General features: G+C 56.4%; 1 protein-coding gene across 4 annotated transcripts in view; it reads right to left on the reverse strand.

Moving 5' to 3' along the window:
* Positions 1–3265: 3265 nt before the first annotated feature.
* The window catches only part of UROS (uroporphyrinogen III synthase), a 33014-nt gene continuing 17850 nt past the window's right edge, over positions 3266–18429 (reverse strand). For 3 of the 4 annotated variants that reach the window (XM_032423238.1, XM_032423240.1, XM_032423241.1), the window contains 5 exons: positions 14879–14953; positions 9938–10018; positions 9494–9579; positions 8449–8547; positions 3266–5743 (listed from right to left, as the gene is read on the reverse strand). In XM_032423238.1, the coding sequence (XP_032279129.1) occupies positions 5609–5743; positions 8449–8547; positions 9494–9579; positions 9938–10018; positions 14879–14953 (476 nt within the window). In that variant the 3' untranslated portion in view covers positions 3266–5608. Of the gene's footprint in view, positions 5744–7465; positions 8371–8448; positions 8548–9493; positions 9580–9937; positions 10019–14878; positions 14954–18429 lie in introns of those variants that run through there. The other variant, XM_032423242.1, reaches the window with a different exon arrangement.

The following is an 18429-nucleotide window of genomic DNA, read 5'->3' on the forward strand; positions in this document are numbered from 1 at the left end:
GCCACGTACCAGGTGGGGACACAAGAACGAGCGGGGGGTGGGGGGCATGACTATGGAGTGGGGGCCTGTTGGTTCAAAACCCTCCCAGGCTGTCCAGGTGTAATGGGTGCCTGCACCCGCCTGCCAGATCTTGAAAGTTTATCAGGAGGCCCTACCTGGGCTCAGTCCCATAAATTCTGCAGGTGTTTTCAACACCACATCACCTTTCAAGGCTGTGTCCTTGGAACAGCTTCTGGGAGCAGGAAAGGCAAGCAGAACAGAACCCACATTCCAAGGACTGGGAGGGGGTGAGGAGCATCGGCGTGCCCAGGTCCAGCTCACGGGTCAGTCGGCAGTCACGTCTTTTAGATGACCTTCCCCGGCAGGGCCCTTCTGATTACGAAGGGCCGCTCACCCTCAGCTGTGTCCGCAGACCCCTGCTGCTCCCCTGTCTCCTATGGACGTGCTCTGCTAGCCCCCCGAACCAGCAGCACTGGCTTCGAGCAGTCCGAGGTCAGTCCTGCGGCCGGGGAGGGCCCCCGGGCCAGCCTCAGGAGATGGGTGCGGCTCAGGGCGTGGAATTTCCCATCGTTACCCTCACACCCTCTGCGCGCTTTCTATGTTCAGCAGCAAGCCCCAGGCATCCTATATAATCCTGTGCATAAATGTGTTCGTAGGGGTCTGTACAAGATAGACTACTGGGGGGAAAAAGCAAAGCACACCACCATTATCACGCCTTAAAACTGAGCAATAGCCCTCTGATAGTGTAACGTGGACTCAGGCAGAGTTCACGTTTTCAATTCCAGCCTCTTTCATTACATTTTAAATTAGCTTTCGATTGTTAGGTACATCCTGAATACTTTCTGTAAAACGGAACAAAGAAGATGAAAAGCGCAACGAAGTGACTCCCAGTGGCGCGCGGGTACCTCGTGCTTCCCGTGTGACTGGGGCACACGACATTTACATAGAGCCAGAGGGGGGCTGCCCCAGCGCCGGGGGGCTGCCGGTCCCCCGCCCGTGCCCGCCGGGCCTGCTCTGCTCTGCCCTTGTCCCTGGACTCCCGTGAGGGGCCCAGGAAGCTCATCCCCTCATGTCACAGAGCTGGCCTGGCAGGCTGTCTGCACCGGGTGGCCAGAGACGCCTGGCCACCACCAGTGCCCTACTCTGGTTTCTTCCCACTGTGCCCTGTGTCCTGTTGTATATGTGTGTCATTTACATGTATAATGCGTATAAGCACATATGTGACTACGACACGTGTCAGTCATGCATCGGTGTGCGTGTCAGCTGTATTTATCAACATACTTCACGTATCCCCGTCAGTGAACACGTACACCCCAATAAATGGCTACAAAGAATTACCGCACCTTGTGGCCAAAGCCAAGTGCAACTGTCAGGTGTAAGGGCAGTGTTCACTTCCCACATGATTGGGTTTTCTGTTTTTTTTTTTTTTAAATTGAAATCTCAAACTGTGTGTGTGTGTTTTTTTTTAAAGATTTTATTTATTTGAGAGAAGGAGAGAGCGTGCAGGAGCAGGGGAGAGGGGCAGAAGGAGAGGGAGAGGCAGACTTCCCACGGAGCGGGGAGCCAGACCCGGGCTCGATCCGAGGACCCTGGGATCATGACCTGAGCCAAAGGCGGACGCTTCACCAGCTGAACCACCCAGGTGCCCCTCAAACTCTGTTTTGATTAGAAGATAATCCTAAACATTTTCTCTTGGGGAAACAAAAACCTGCACAGGTACAAGATTTAGAACAAAATTATTCGAGATACCATCTAGACACTGTATTTCCTGGGAGGCTAACGTTCCGAACGTGGAACAGAATTGAGAACTCTGTGGTTGAGCGCTGGTGTCCCGAGGGCTGAGGTCACACAGCCTGAGTTCTGCCGGGTCTGAAAGCCAGTCGGTGCCTGTCCATCCTCTGAGCTCTGGCTGAAGACAGCGCTTCTGAAAGTCAGGTCTTCAAACGTGCACGGCAGGTCTCTGTAAAGATGGCAGGGGGCCCCGCTAGGGCTTTATGACAGAAGGGTCTTATTCCCTACCATTGTTTTCTCCTGTGTTGTGCGGTTGGCCTCTCGCGGCTCGGGGATTGTCCACCCTTCTCTCAGAGCGTTCTTCTCCCCGATTATTTCAAAGCCTCTGAGTAGCCTGACTGGCAACACAAGGTTCCCACTGTCTGATTAAATTGCTCATTCCAGGTAAATTGGATTTTAAGGAAATCAGTTAGATTTAGGAGGAAAAATGGCAGAGAAAAGCGGGTGATCTACAATACAGACAGGAACGACAGGGGCTCCCAGAGAAGCTGGTTCCTGGTCTGCACAGGGCACTCCTCATCTCTGTGCTTGGGGGAAGGGTTTGGCTGGAAGCTTCCAGAGTCTCCTTAAATGCTGAGATGGCACGATCCAATTGTCAGTGGGAGGCCTGAAAACTTTTTTTCCCTGAAGTACATGTCATTTACAACATGGGTTTACATATTCTCAGCACCACACAGCATGACGTTTTGAAAAAGACTTTCCCTTAATTGTTCCCACGGGAGATTTTTGAGCCTGATCCACAGTGAGGGGTCAGTCCTGACTCTGAACGTGGATCGATCTCAGGAAGCCCAGGTGTTTGGGAAACCACCTGTGCAAGTGCAGGCCTGGGCGTGACTCACAGCCGCACACTGCTGCCCGTGAAAGGGAGAAGAAAAGATTCTTCCCACTCCCTGCCCTTCTGATTTCCTTCTCTCTGGACTGTGCATTTCAGTCGCTTTCCACCCACAAAGAAACCCCTTCTCCCCGACGGCCAGCCTCGGCTCCTAGGCCTGCCCAGGAGCATTCACACACGCTTACATGTGGAAGGCTCGGTGGTTTGGGGCTCCTGGATCCCCTGCTGTCGGAAGCGCGCTGAGGCGGTGAGGTGGCTGGGTGGGGAGGGAGGCCACGCTCACTGCTTGCCTGCACTTCTCTGCCCAGGTGTGTGTGAGACGCTTCAAGATTATAATGGCCATTGACATGGAAATTATGATTGCCGTTGGCTGTTGCTTACTGCTTGTCGCATGGTTGCTGATTTGCTGTGTCCTCTGTCTTTGCTGCAAGGTGTTCAGAACACTGAAGTGAGTGGGGAAGGGAGGAGGGCAGAGAGGTGTGTATAATCAGTAGTGTGGCTTGCCCAGCTGAGAACCTCCAGGCAGTTGTAAGAAATGGGCTTAAAAAAAAAAAAAAAGAAATCTGGGGGCACCCGGGTGGCTCATTTGGTGGAGAGTCCGACTCTTGATCTCAGCTCAGCTCTTGATCTCAGGGTCATGGGTTTGAGCCCCATGTTGGGCTCCATGCTGGGCGTGGAGCCTACTTAAAAAAAAAAAAAAAGGAAAAGAAATCGAATCTAATGCTTATTATAAAATCTCCGAAGGGACATATGACAATCAATGGCATCAACACAAAAGGCAGGTGATTGGTTTGGAAGAAGGCCGTCCTGAGACTCTGCTGTCTCCAGCTCCCCGCTGTCAGGCTCCCCGCGACAGAACCTCAGAGAGGGGTTCTCTGGCAACAGTCGTCCAAAGAGGTGGCCTCCCCCCGACCCCGTCTCCTGGCCACAGTCCTGTTGTGTGAAATACAGGCTCTTTATGCTGAGCTCAGCTGCCTCCTGACTTTGTTCTTTCAAGGTGTTTGCAGGCCCCTTTGGGGCAGGTGCCGTGCTGTCTCTGATCCCCAGGTACCCAGAATGCTTTAGGTGTCGGGGCCATGACCCCAGGATCACCTTCGCCATTCCGGCAACACTTCCCACCAGATAAACCGCTAAACTCAGATGGAACAGGAAATGCTGAGCAGTACTGTTTGTTTATGAGAATACGGGACACACTGCTTATTACCCGCCAACCTAAGCTCTCCGTCCAGATCTCGAGGTAGCTTCAGACGTCGTTTTCAGAGCCGCAGTGCCCACAGTCGAGAGGCAGAAGCTCCTCCCCTCCTGACAGACGGGCAGACTGGAACTCAGAGGGCAGAGTCACTCCCCTAGTGTCGGGGAGACGGGGCTCTGAGAGTTTGATGCCAACAACCCCTCCGCCTGGGCCCATGCTCCCCGACCCCAAGCTTCCCGAACCCTCGGGACTGTTCACTCGCTCCCTCTCCCTGCAAACAACCCCGGCACCGTCCGTTGTGGGAGGGCTGGTTCCTGTCCTCACCCAGGTGATGCCTCCTGGGGGCTCGTGTGTGGCCACTTGGCAGGAGTGTGGGGGTGATGGCAGCCGGGGGCCGTGTGCACAGGGGACAGCGGGCAGCAGGTGGGTCAGAGGCAGAGCGGTAGTTTGGGGGATGTAATCTGGAGCAATCCGGCAGGGCTCTGACCTGCAGGCACAGGGTCGGGGGACCGCCTTGGCCAGCGCAGGTCCCGTAGCCATCCCGGGTCCCCGTGGCAACATTCTGTCCCGAGGCTGGCCTCGAGACGCTGCCGCAGCAGCCCCGGCGTGGCGGGCCCTGCTTTGTGGCAGCTGCGGGGGCCTGCACGGCGCGGCCTCTGCGCTCCTCAGCTGCGGGGCTGCTTGGGGCCGGGCTCTTCCCCAAGCTCAGGAAAGGTAACTCCGGCAGAAAAAGGCTCCTTGGGAGTGGCAGGGACTCTAAACGCACCTCATCAACCCAGACCTGACGTTCAGATCAGAAGGAAGCGGTGGGATGGATTCTGACCCATATTCAGAAACATGACTACAGACAGAAAATACGGGGCCATCACGGAACCTGCGGAATTTCCATTCAGGTCACTAACGATTACCAGGTCCTTACTTTTGTACTGAGGTCACGTGGAGGCGAGGTGGCTCAGGAGCGCCATCAGTCTGGGCCTCCGTGCTTATGTTCACAAGTCCCCTGCAGAGCGTCCTGGCTGGTCACTCACTCGCTGGGTGACCCCGAGCAAAGCATTTAATGCCCCGAGTCTCAGGGTCTTCCCCAGAGAAACGGGAATCCTAGTGGCGTCCACTCCTCAGGGCGTTAAGGGGACCGGGGAGGAGAGAGGCAGAGCACTGCGCGGGGACTGCCCACGTGACACACCTCCCGGGGAATGCACTCGTGCTGGGCAGACAGTCCTCCTTCCTGCCGAACGACGGACGCGGTTTCATTCCACCCAGCTCAGGCTCCAGGCCAAGATTTTAAAAGCGGAAAGAAAGTTTGGGGGCAGACTCCCCAAGCCTGTCTGCAGGGCGCTGCATCCTGCGGGCGAAGCCCTTCTGTGTAAACCTCCCCGCCTCCCAGACGCCCTGCCTGGTCTAAGCTGCCTTTCATTTCTGAAGGAAAGAAAGTCTCTCCGTATTTGAATGGCAGGTGTCCACAGCTCACAAAGCCGGGACTTGAAGGTCCTTTTCATAGGATGCACAAAGCTACTTCTACACAGCAGGTGTTATCCTTCCTACGGGGCCAGGCAGTTCTCAGAACGTGGGCACGTCTTTTCCTCCACAAACACAGCTCTGCGTGGAAAACGACACACAGCGAGTGACAGCTCAGCGCCAAGAGCCAGTGGTTTATTTGGTTTTCTTCCCTCTGCCGGAGGAGCTCTCGCCGGGCCCGTGTCCCGGGGCTTCCGCGGAGGCACGAGGCAGAGGTGTGGGGAGCCCTGCCGAGGCCTCGCCTCCCTGCACCGGCAGTAGCGGGACGGGCCACCGACTCAGCAGCGGGGGGCCTGGAGGGCCAACCGGAGGCCCTTGGCCAGGGCTGGCGGCGTGGGGCTCTCGGCCAGGCAGCTCACAGGCAGGCCCTGGGCGGTCAGCGCGCGGGCCGTGCTGGGGCCGATGGCAGCAAACTGCAGGGGGAGAGAGAGCGAGCTTCAGTGCACCTGCGGGGCCGGCCGGGCGGACAGGGGCAGGGCCTGGGCCCGTCAGGTCGTCGCAGCTCCTAGCACGTGTGATCACCCCTCCCGATGCGAACCCAGCCCTACACCCGCGAAATGCCTTTGCCTGCACGACCTCATGACAGCCTCCCCGCCGGCCTGCGGCTCGGGTGCAGGGCAGGGGCGCCAGGCCCCCGCCCCGGTGCCCGCCGTCTTGGCTGCCTCTCCACAAGCCTCAGCCGCCCACAGTTCTGCCCTGGGTGGGGGGCCAAGTGGAGCAGACAGCAAAGTCTGAAAGGTGCTCTGGGTGCGGCAGGGGCCCCGGCTGCGCTCCCCAGGAAAACGCAGCAGCCGAGACCGGGACCCGGAGCCGGAGGGCCAGGTTCCCATCCTAGCTCCACAGGATAGTGGCCCTAGCAAGTGACCCTCCCTCTCTGGGCCTCCGTCCCTTCATCTGTAAAACAGAGGGGAACAGCCTTCCCCGTTGGGCTGCTCTGAGGATCACGTGGGGGCAATGTGAGCAACCACGTGGCCAGGGGCCTCGGCACAGAGAAATGGTCGGCGGCCACCAGTGGCTGCCGCTGATGGGAACACGGTTACTCCAGACGAGAAACTCCAGCGGCCTGAGGCTTGTCAGCCAGATGCCTCTCTCCAAACATCGCACGTTTGATGGTCACATGCAGAGCCTCGCTTGGGGCTGAATGTGGTTTTTTGTTGTGGTGACCCCAGCCCTTGCTAGGTGTCCTCACAAGTCACTTAGCCCCTCTGGTCCTGTTTCCTCATCTGTAAAAGGGGTACAATTACCCTTGCTTGGCAGGGCCAGTGGGGGGGTAAATAAGATCTGTTGCTCTGGCAGGGAGAGCACTCACGTCACCCCCACCCCAACACTGGGGTGCACACACCCCTGCCTGGGAGTAGGTCTGTGAGGATGGCAGCCCTTACCCTGGGCTGGGTGTGGCGCAGGGAACAATCTCAAGACTTGAAGCCCCTCTTTCTGGGGCATGTCAGAGCCACAGGACAGAGGCTGCTGCCCCCCCGGAAGCCCGAGCTCCTGTAGCCCTCCCCTCCCCCCCCGCCACTCCACCCTGAGACGCAGCCATTCCTCAAGAAACTCCCTGAGGAAAAGATGGTGCCGGACCCCTACCTCAGAGCAGGCACAAACGTGAACTCAAAGTGGATCACGGACCTAAATGTAAGAGCTGAGACTGTAGACAGAGAAGAAACGTGGGGGGGGCCCTTCATGGCCTGGGATTGGACAAGTCGCAAAGGAAAAGATAGATGAGTGGGTCTTCACCAAAACGGAAAAACCGTCGTGCCTCTAAAAGGGCACCGTCTCAGAAGTGCAAAGACAGCTCAGGGGATGGGGAAAATGTATCGGAAGGGGAACTTGCATCCAGGAACACAGAACCCATACAGCCCAGCAACAGCCGCAACAAGACACACGGCCAGGATGTGAACAGACAGCTCTCGGAAGATACAGACGCAGCCGACACGCGCAGGGCAAGACGCTCAGCGTCCTCGGTCACGGGAGCAATCCAAGTCCAAACTCCCCCACAGCCGCTGGGGCGCCTGTGATCGTGAAGACCAAACTTACAAGTATTGGTAAGGGGGGGCAGGAAGCAGAACCCCCCTGCGTAGCTGGTAGTCCCGATTTTGCTCGATTCCTACCCCCGGACTGGTGGGCGAATTCTACAAGACACTGCCTGGAAGTGCTCCGTCCCCTGGCCACGGCTCGGGTATCACCGCGCATAACAACATGGAGTCCGTCCTCCTGGGTTCAAATCCCTTCCTCCTGTGAGGCCTAGGGCAAGACGCCCTACTTCTCTGAGCCCAGTTCTCCACCTGCAGAACTGGGAACGGGTGCGGACTGCGAAGGTGTGCCGTGAGTCGCACCTGTCGTAAAGGCTAAGAGCACGCACTCTGTGTGAGTGCACACGGTGCTGGTGGCCTCTGTCCTGGGGCCCCAGGTGGCCTCCACCCTTTCCTCGGTCCCACTGGAGCCAGTTCAAGAGCCTTCCCGTTACAGGCCCCAAAAGCCTCGTCGTTACTTATAGACTCCTAGCAAATGTGGTCCCTCACAAGTGGGAATGCTGTCCTGGGCCTACGTCACTGCCCTCCCCTTGTCATGGAGGCACGTTATCATCCCACAGCCTCGCGGGAAGAAGGGTGAGTGCAGTACAGTAAGATATCTTGAGAGAGTTCACGTCACTGCTACCACAGGATATTGTTGTAACGGCTTTATTATTAGCTATTGTTGTTAATCTCTTGCTGGGCCTAATTTAGAAATTAAACTTCATCACAGGGATGTATGTGTAGGAAAAAACACCCTATATCAGGATTGGGTAGTAGCCATGCTTTCACACATCCACTTGAGGGTCTGGGAATGTATCCCCTGCAAATAATGGGTGACTACGTGTCTATAAAAGCCACAGAGGGATAATCATCCTCATGATACAAATGAGGAAATAGGCTCAGAGAGGTTAAGTAAGGTGTCCGAGAGCACCAGCCAGGAAGTGATGCTGGAGAATTCTCGAGCCCGGTCTTTCCAGGGCTACGAGGTGACATCAGGGTGTCTGCTAGGTCAGGAGTGCTTTGGTTTCCTAGTGCATGGAAACTCTAGGTAATTAGTAAGAATTTTTAAAAACCTGAAAAGACCAAAAGCCCACTGAATATCTCACCTTAATTTGATCAATGTTGTCGCCAGATAACTCTTGAATATGCTTGAGGCTGTAGGTAAGGCCAGAGGGACTGAAAAATGTGATGCTGGCCGGAACGCCCTGCAGGGAGAGCATAAGATCAGTCTGTCGCCACAGGCCAAGGGGAGAGAATGTTCCCCTGGTTCCCCCAGCCAGGCACCATCAGCCCTGGAGCCCCAGGAGGCAGCCCCCAGGCAGCCCCACGGATTCACAGCAGGAGGGCTCCTGGTGGACGTGGCCTTCTCTGCTCCCTCGAGGCCAGGGCCGAGTTCAGGCAAGGCACCGTTTAGAGGACAGGGTGCCACTGGGGAGGCTGGGCGCTGCTCCTCATCGCTCTGCGGCCCACACGTGTGTGTCTGCCTGGCCAGAGGACAGGGGCACCGCGGACCCACATGCCCAGCCGAAGCAGACGCTGCCGCTAGCTCACGTGGCCAAAGTGGCCCTGATCAGTGAGGCAGCAGTCCAGGCTGTCAACTCTGCGTCCTTTCTCAGGAGACAGAAGGCAGACTGGCTGCGTGGCTCTGTTTTTGTTTGCACTAAGGGGACGTCCAGAACCAGCAAGGCATTCAGAAGCCTGTCCCAGGAGAGGGGGGAGGCATCGCACTGAATACAGATGTGGAAAACCTTAACTCACACAGGCGCCACCCACCCCCCTGCCCGAAGCCTTCAGAGGTCCCTGTGGCTTCCCAAATTCAACGTAGACTCCTCGGTGGGCATTGTGGGCCTTCCCAGTATGGGCCGAGCCTCCCGTCCCAGCCTCTGCCCCGGGGCTCCCCCAGTGCCCCACACATGCCGGACAGTCACAGCATGGCCCCTAGCTGCCCAGGCTCACTGTGTCTGGGGTGATATCCACAGGGCTTTGTGCATTTTATCTCCTTTCACCCTTCTAAAAACCTTCCCAGAGAGCTCTATTCCCATTTCACAGATACAGAGATGGAGCCTTGGGAAGTCATGCGGCTGGGATGGTGGAACCACGCACAGGGGTTTGGGCCTCCCCGCCGCCAAGTCTCCTGCAAGCACCACCCACCTGCTTAGAATAGTAGCTGTTGAGGTTCACTTGGATTCCCGGGTGTGGGATCTTCTGATAGACAGTTATGCTTTCCATGGGAATCCCTGGACACAATCAAAAGCAGGGAATAGGCTTTATTCCACCGGGAACACCGGGCTCCATCCTGGGCTCTCCTCTGCCCCGGGACCTGCCCCGGGGTCCGTCCACACCAGCACCACCCGCACCCTTGGCGAAGGCTGTGACACTCTGCGGGCTCCTAGCCGGAGCCGAGCGGGCAGACGAGCGCAGGGCTACGGTCAGGACAGTGGACTGCACCCCACGAGGGCCGCCCGCCCTCCCCCGGCCTGCCCTCCCCCGGGGGCTCCGCACGGCCGACCCCGAACGCGGACCACGAAGGCTCCCGGCAGACCCGAGGAGGCGGACCAGGGAGGCTGTGCCCACGAGCCAATGCATTGCCGTCACCTCTGTCCTTGAGCATTTTCGGCAGGATTTCTCCTTTGACGGTTCCACAGGGAAACAGAAGAGGCAATGCTGGTGACTCCCCTGCGGATAAATAACCAGACTTTGTCAACGCTTTCAAGAAGGGGGTGCATGTGCCCAGGGCACAGGGAGCAGCAGTTCCGGGCCGCCCAGCGGCTGTGCGTGGGAGGGAAGAAGCTGCCCCTGCTGTAGGAAGATCCCAGGGGATTCGGCCACGGCGCTCAGAAAACGGGCATCCCCGCAAGCCGGGGCCGCTGTCCCCCAGGCCCCTCCAGCCCCTCTGGTCCTGACGCGGCGGCTGGGCTGCGGGCACGAGCTAGCAGGCAGCTCTGCACTTGGCTGGAGTCACAAGCACTGCTGCAGCCACGCTGCGCCTCGGGAGGAGCCTGGAGGCCACAGGCGGTGGCCGGAGCCAGGGCCCACACTCAGGAGGCGGCAGGGAAGTGGCAGCCACAAGTGGCCCTGCGGCCGCCCCCAACACAGACGAGCTGCGTGCCTGCTGTCCCCTCAGGACGGCGGCCACCCGGCCAAGTGCCCACGGGGCGGATGGGTGGCCGTGTAGGGGCCTGCTAAGAATGGCCTGCCTCCCACCCTGCTCCCCGTCCCCACTCTAGGAAGACCTTGGGGTGCGTTCGGCTCCAAGCTCTCTGCAGAACGAAGATGGCACGCAGTCTGAACACCGACCTGAGACACTACCATCTAACAAAACCGATGGGCGAATCCTCCCCAAATGTGAACATTCTGATAGAACCCCCCCCCCCACGTCCATCCATCAGTTGGAAGAAGTCTTAATGGCTGTTGGTCACACACAAACGCATTTTTCTGTACCCGTCAGATCTCCCCGAACACCTCCTTGGGGATTGCAGTCGGAGGAAGAACAAAGCAAGCACTGCCCGTCTAGCACCATCTCCCGGAAGGCCCAGACCAACCACAGGAATAACTTCCTTTTTCCAGGTTATTCAAGAACTACGTCCTGGTGAATGTGTTCTTGATTTAAGCTGCTCTGTAACTATCAGCACGGACGTAAAAGAACACAAGGAATTGGGAAAAATTCAAATGTAGACAATAGATGCCCACTGATTTCTCTTTTCCAGTGGGAGCAAATGTTTCATGCACTGTAGATGCCATCCTTGGAAACATATTTTCAAAGCCATGTTCAGGTGCAACTTTCTTAACCAGAGCCCAGGCGTCCCTCCAGGTCTGTGTGTCCGTCCATGTGTGTTAGGTGCTGGGGTGTGCAGGATTCTAGAGACCAAAGCTGCTCCCACAGACCCTCCCAGCTATCTGCTCTGGGGCAGCTTCGGGAATGCAGCAGGAAAGCCAAGGGCCTGCCTTTCCAGCAAGCCCAGCCCTAGAGGTGTGCAAGGGGCCTTTGGAAGATTCCGGAATCTGCCCTTCAAAGCATCTCTTCGGAAGGTCTAGCCTAGTATTGAGCTGCTCATGCTTATTCTCGGATTGCTGGCCGCTAACTTGGGAGATGGGAGCTTAGTATGTGTGTCCTGGCCCAGGACAGATGCCTGTCTTTTCTGACGGCCTCACCAGTGCCTGGAGAGCCAGGCCCTGCATGCAGGCCCAGTCAGCCCAGCTGATGTCATGGAAACCCGTGACACTCTCAGGAAAGGGAGGAAAACCTGAAAATGTCCTGGTTAGAATCTTCTTCTGCTGGGCGGAGATGTACCACAACTATCCTTCCTGGGACCCACCCCCTTTAAGAAGTCAGAGGCAAAGAACCCATTCTTTTTTGGGGATAAGTTTACTGCCTGCAGATTTTTAATCCAAATAGGCCACTGCTAAGTAGGTCAATGCTAAAGCTGGCTGATTCTGCAGAGGTGTGAGAGGTTTCCCGGAACAACAGGGAGACAGGGGCCTGGCAGGGGTCTCACCCGACAGAGAAGACACAGAATGGGGACTCACGGGGCTCAGAGGTTGCCCGTTTCTTTAACAGGAAGGAGGCCTGGACTGCTGGGCTGTGGGGGCTGAGGCCAGCACGGGTGCTGAAAATCCCAGGAGAGGGTTGTGCTGAGGGGCTGGGGACTCCATAAGTAGTCACTGTAGTAATTAAGGTAACAAGGCTGATTTTTTAAAAAATGCCTTTTCACTGGAGGACACGTGTGTGGCTGGAAAACTCCGACAACTGCCAGGTCTGCACTGATTTCGGCCTCCCAGGCGAAGCTGGGAGATGCGGCCGTGCAGAGAGAGATTCTCGTGGTGGAGAATCCGGACAACAGGGCTGATGCGAGGGAAGGAAGGGCCGAGCTAGTCCAAGAGGCTGCAGGAGTGGCCATCGGCAGCCCCCAATCCAGGGACATTTCAAATAACTGCACCCCCTCTGTCTGACTCAGGCGGACCCCTCTCTTGCAGAATGCTGTAATGCCCCCTTTTACCATTTATTTGCTGCTTTCTTTTCCATTAGAGCAGATCTCCTAGAAGGGGAGAATTTTCTATCAGAACAATGGGCTATCAGATTAAATGAGTTAGTAGTTTTAAGTGCCCTCGATGGTATCTGTCACGCAGTAAAAAGAGTTAAGTAAAAGAAATAAGCAATAACTATGAATTGGCCTGTTGACTCGAAACACTGGAAGTAGATTCTGAGCTTTTAAAATCCAGTTTCAGAACTTGCTGGGGCAGAAAATCATTAATGCCTTGGTAAAACCAAGGTGAAAGTCCTTATTAACAGTCAAGAAGGATTCCCATTTGGATATTCTAATTGCGAATTAAAGATTTATTAGGACACATAGGTATGCTGGTAACAAATGAGAAGTAACAAAGGCTTTGCAAAGAATGCCGCCCCGTCTCGCCCAGATAAGGCAGAGTACGTTCCTATCTCCCCTCTACGCCTCGAGTCAGTTAATTGAAACACCAGGGTGATATCTCAGAAGTGACCTGGATCCTTCCTGCCTTGGATACGTATGCAGAGCAAGGAACACCAGCCTGATGACTCTGGACCTGAAAGTGAGGAATGACTCAATCTCCTTCCGTCTCTTTCCAGAACTAGCGCGTCAGCGGTGAGTACAGCTAGGTCATCTACCCTGGAGACAGGCTGCGGCCCCCTGTTCATTAAGGAGCTAAATGTGGTACCGCCCACGGAACCAGTCGTTCGTCTTCCTAAACCAAAGCACTTAATCCCCCGGGGAATGCCAAGTTCTACCATTTACATTGATTTCCACATTAAAACAGAAGGGCTTTGTTACTGTTTAATGGTGACCATTGTCCCCTACAAATATTAGAAATAAAGAGCCTGGCGTTGGATCATTCTGGAACATATGCATCCCGTGCCACAGACTGCTGGGGAAAACCCAATCACATGACGTTCCTCTCGTCCCGGAAAAGGTGAGGCTCAGTGACCCTCAAAACTGTCCCATGGGCCTGAGGACCCTGAGGCGCCCAGGGCTGTGTTCACCCCGGGCCCCCCGGCATAACTGCGCGTGGCTTCTCAGCAGCTTTCAGCGCCTGGCCGTATAGTATCAAGCGACCGGCAGGCTGGAGCTGATGCTCAAGGAGATGGCTGCTCAGCCTGACCAGGCCTGTTGGCATGGACCAGGCCCTCTCTCGCCTTGCCCCCCGAATGCCCTCCTGTCACACCAGAACGGTTCAGCGCTCAGCAAACACTGCGTGAGAACACCTCTGTGCTGGGCCCCAAGGCAGGAGTGGGTTCAGCGACAAGACGAGGCATGAACAGCATGTGTGTGCTGGGGGTGGCCAAAGGAGGGCCAAGGCCTCCAGGACAGTGGACATGGCAGGACCACAGCCTCTGGCGTCCCTGTCACAGAGGAGCCTACGTGAAGGACAGGGCCTCTGTAGGCAGCACCAACGGGAGGGAGGAGCAGAGACGGCTGTGCCGGAGGCGGAAGGTGAGGATGTGCTGGGAGCACCGGATGGCCAGCCGGAGAGCCACGGACCCGGCCACTAGAGTTGTGGGCCGGGCGACTGTCCTGTTGAACAGCCCCCGAGGCCTGCAGTTCAGGTGGAGCGGTGGACACAAGAGCTGGGGCGGGAGGCCCAGCGGTGCTGCCCTGGGGCAGGAACACAGTGCTGGGTACTCGGTCCTCTGCTCCAGCCCAGGCCAGCACCTGCTTCGGCCAGGATGGGGCCCGGAGGGTCACTGGATTAGGGCTCACCTCCTTCGTCCCTGGGGCTTTTGGAGGGTCTCTGAAACACACCCCCTTAGTAAGAAGAGCATTTTTCAAAACTTAGAGACATCAGCAAACTAAAGCAAAGAGCCGGGCTGGGATGCAGTGGCGGATGTGACCAGAAGGCAGGGAGTGCCTGCCCTCCAGCTGCCCTGCTCCACCGCCCACGGGCAGCCTCCAGCCTGGCCCTGGAGACTCTGTGGGGGGCAGAAGCAGCAGTGGGAACCCATGTCTGTTGAGTGTTGACGGCCTTCCCGACCCTCTCACTCCGAGAGCTCCCCCAAAGCTTTGTTTCCATCGGGGCTGCACCCCCACTGAAAGGCAAACACCTCTACAACCAGCGTCCTCTCAGGTCCCGGTCCACACGCTGCCCAGGGACGCACTCCCAGGGGGTGGGCCAGCCCTGAGAGGGCGCTCGGAGGAGGCAGCCCCCCGAGAGGGGGACACAGACTCAGGGGAGGCGCCCAGCTGCAGTAGCCCGCCTCCACTGCGGGTAGCATCACTGCAGACGGTCTCCCTGGATTTGTCTCCGAACGCTTCGTTTTGTGTCATGTTGGAGTTGGCTCAAGTCCTCTGGTGGAGGGGGCGGAGAGAGGCGGGCTGAATCTCAAACAAGCACAGACACACACCGGGAAAGGAGCCCGCGGCCCCACGAGCGGCCTGCACGCTGCGCGCCAACCAGCGTCACCACGGAGGACGCGCCCAGGAAATGTTCCTGTCCCGGGGGGTCGGGGGTGAGGCCAACAAACAAAAAGTAAATGGGCTTTAGTTGGAGTGACCTTTTTCTACTTACGGGAACAAATATATTCTGCAAGCTTTTCTGCATTTCCGCAGTGTGCTCCTTCTGTATCCAGGCCAATTTTATTCACTGGAAAACAACAGAAGAAATATGTTTTCATGTGGCTATTAAAGACCCCTGTTCTTGGGTTGTTTGCTAACGTGCAAACACAAAGGAATGTCTCCTCCTGAGGGCAGGTGCAAGGGGCAGCCGGCACTGTGTCGGACGTGAGGGTGCTGGGCCCCGGGCCCACCCTTCCTAGACGTGTGGCTTTGGGTCACGTGCCAGTTTCTCTGAGCCCCACTGAGCTCGGCTACACCAGGGGAAGACGCCACCACCGGGGACTGCTTTAAGGATTATACGAGATGATGAGAGCAAACCGCGGGCCCCCTAGGGGAGCTGAAGAAAGGCGGTTTCTTACCAGCCAGTACGGAGGTGGTGAGCATTTAGGATTTACTACTTCTCACAGGGCATGAGAGAGCCCTCGTCCTGCCGGGAAGCCAAGGCCAGCGCCCGTCCAGAAGGGTGTTGTGGGCTGACGTGGCCAGACTGAAATGGCAGGGAGGGCAGGAGCGGTTCCCCGGCAACCTGCCAACAGCGACCCCCAGCACCGCGACTACAGGTCATCTGGGGCGAGGGGCAGACCAGCAGCTTTGAGAGACTCCCATCAAGAAGTGAGGCAGGAGCAGCCCCCCCGCCCCGGGCCCCCCTGCACTCTTCCACACGGGAAACACTGGCCACTGTGCAGAGGACGCTGGGGAGGAAGGGCCACGGGCCCCGCGCCGCCAGCGCTCAGCACCTGCGCCCGGGGTGTGGCACCTGCCTGACAGAGGAGGAGCTGTGGCCCTTCCATTTCGGATTCACGTGAGAGCACTGGCTAAGAACAAACTGCAGCTTTCACATCCACACCATCAGCTCTTCACTGACAGGTCATTTCAAGGGCCCTGAGCCCAAGAGACAAAAGTCACATGCAGCTGTCAACTTTGTTCCGGAACAAAGCCCTTGTTACGCTGCATGGCCAGCCCAGGCCGGGCCGCCCGTCCTCTGACTGAACTGGGAAGGTCTCGGTGCACCAAGACCCTGACGACTTCCCAGGAACGGAACTGGGACGTGAGTACCGCAGTGATGTTGGTATTTAACGTCGGCGCTCATCCGCATCGTTCCTGCATTAACTAGACGGGAGGAAGCCCATGTAGACTCTCACGTGCAGCCTCGCTGTTCCGAGTGAGCACTGGCGCATTACTTCATCCTCGCACGACCCTGGGACAAGGGCTCCTGAGAGCAGGAGGCGGAGGCCCTGAGCTGTCCAGCGCCTGTCAGCTCTGCCTGCGAGGGCAGGGACTGGGCTGTGGGGCCCGCCGGCAGCCCGCAGAGGCTCTCTGTAGAGATCGGGGCAATGGATGTTTGCCGGAAGGTCTCAACCCCTGTGGCGGCAAGGCTGGCTCTGCTCTAAGTGGGTGCAAGCATTTCAGCCAGCCCTCGGGCCTAGGCAAGCCCGCCTTTGGGGCCTCCCCAGGCCATGATGACAGGGGAACTTCAAGTGACTCACAGCTGTGTGAAACGAACCAGTCTGACCCCAGACAAACCTGCCATCGTGTTCTTTACATTTAAGAAGTTAAGGCTAGGACTGCCATGGTGGATCCGGTCGGGGGGCTTGTGTAAACCTGGGGGTGAGCTCCCCTGCTGGTGGATGCCTATGTGCAAAAGTACCCTGTGGTTATCTGAAGGTGAGATAAAATTCTTAGTGCAGGATGCCTGGGTGGCTCAGTCAGTGAAGCGTCTGCCTTCAGCTCAGGTCATGATCCCAGGGTTCTGGGATTGAGTCCCACATCGGGCTCCCTGCTCAGTGGGGAGTCTGCTTCTCCCTCTCCTGCTCTCCTTGCTTGTGCTCTCTCTCTCTGACAAATAAATAAAAATCTTAAAAAAAATGCTTAGTGCAAAAGCAAATCAGTAAGAATCAACAAATGGGATGTGAAGACATATTAAGGTTATAGATATAGATGATTTCAGTATTCTCCCAAAATTAATGGGAAAACGAAGCAATGAAAAACACTAAAAAGCCAGATATGGTTTATGGGGTGCCTGGGTGGCTCAGTCAGTTGAGCATCCAACTCTTGTCTTTGGCTCATGGGTCCTGGGATCAAACCCTGGGTCGGACTCCACGCTCAGCGAGGAGTCTGCTTCAGGATTCTCTTCCTCTGCCCCTCCGTCCACTCGCTCTCTCTCGTGCACTCACTCTCTCTGTCTCTCTAAGATAGATAAGTCCTGATGGACTTTGACATCAAGACCACTTGCTTGGGCCCGGTTTCCATTTCCACTATGCGAAACATTTCTATCTTCTCTTTGCTTAAAATGTTCCATTCTCCTGACCTGACCTGCAGCTTCTGGGGGAAGCAGAGGCAGTTCTTGTGCTCAGTTTGACCAGAGGGCTCCTGTAAAATGGCTCCCAGTGATCTCGGTGCTCACACCACCTTGACATCCCTCCTCTTGAGTGTGGCCTGGACTGACTCCATTCAAACAAAAAGAAGATGGCAGAAGTGATGGGATGTCACTCCCAAGATTAGATTATGAAAAGACTGGCTTCTGGCCTGGACGCTCTCTTTCACTGGCTCTTGGATTGTCTCGCACGCAAGAGGGAAATCCTGCTATCGTGTCATAACGTAGCCCTTAGAGAGGGCCACGTGAGGGCTGGGAAGTGGAGCCATGTGCGTGATCTGGAAGCAGGACCCCCAAGTCAGGCCTTGAGATACCTGAAGCCTGGTGAGAGACTCCGAGCCAGACGGACCCAACTCAGCCATTCCCAGATGTCGGACTCACAGAAACCATGAGAAATTAAACGCTTATTGTTTCCAGCCACTAAGTTTTGGGGCAATTCGTTACGCAGCAAAAGATGACTAACACACGGGCCTGGTGTCCCCCGGCTGTCCGTGTTCAACTTCCTCTAACTCTCCTGGCTCTTGCTGAGCCTCAGGATGAACAGAAGCGTCCAGCAGTTCACTAGAGAGAGCTCCTCTGGGACATCATGTCTGGGAAGGTGAACTAAGATAGAAGGTCCCAAAGTTGGGTGACTGACTTTCATGTTAAGATAGAATGTGGTTTCTCCTAAGAGATTTCTTTTCTTCTCTTTTTTTTAAAGTAATCTCTACACCCAGTGTGGGGCCCAGCTGAGCCAGCCAGGTGCTCCTCTCCCAAGAGACTTTTTAAAGGAGCAAAATCCCTAATTTCATCTCTCCTTTGATCATGTGCTCCCAGCATTTAGAACACGTCCTTTTCCTTCACAGCGGTACAAACAGGGAGCCGGCTGGGGCCAGCGGGTCCCATGGGACCAGGCTCTGTGCCACAGGGGATGCTGACCCACGCTAGCCCGCTCTGTCTCGGGTTTCTCATCCCGTATCACCACTTTTGTTCTCGGGTTTTCGTCTCATTTGACAGAACAATGAGATGCAAAATGCGTAGTGGTGCCACTGAGATCAGACCGAAGGTAGCATGAGAATCAAAACGGGATAATTTACAAACATGCCATGTTTGATAGCTGAAGTGTTGCTGTGTAAGTCCGAAGTTGTCTC

Source organism: Phoca vitulina, unplaced genomic scaffold (genome assembly GCF_004348235.1).
Source record: "Phoca vitulina isolate PV1807 unplaced genomic scaffold, GSC_HSeal_1.0 scaffold28, whole genome shotgun sequence".
NCBI classification, from domain to species: Eukaryota; Metazoa; Chordata; class Mammalia; order Carnivora; family Phocidae; genus Phoca; species Phoca vitulina.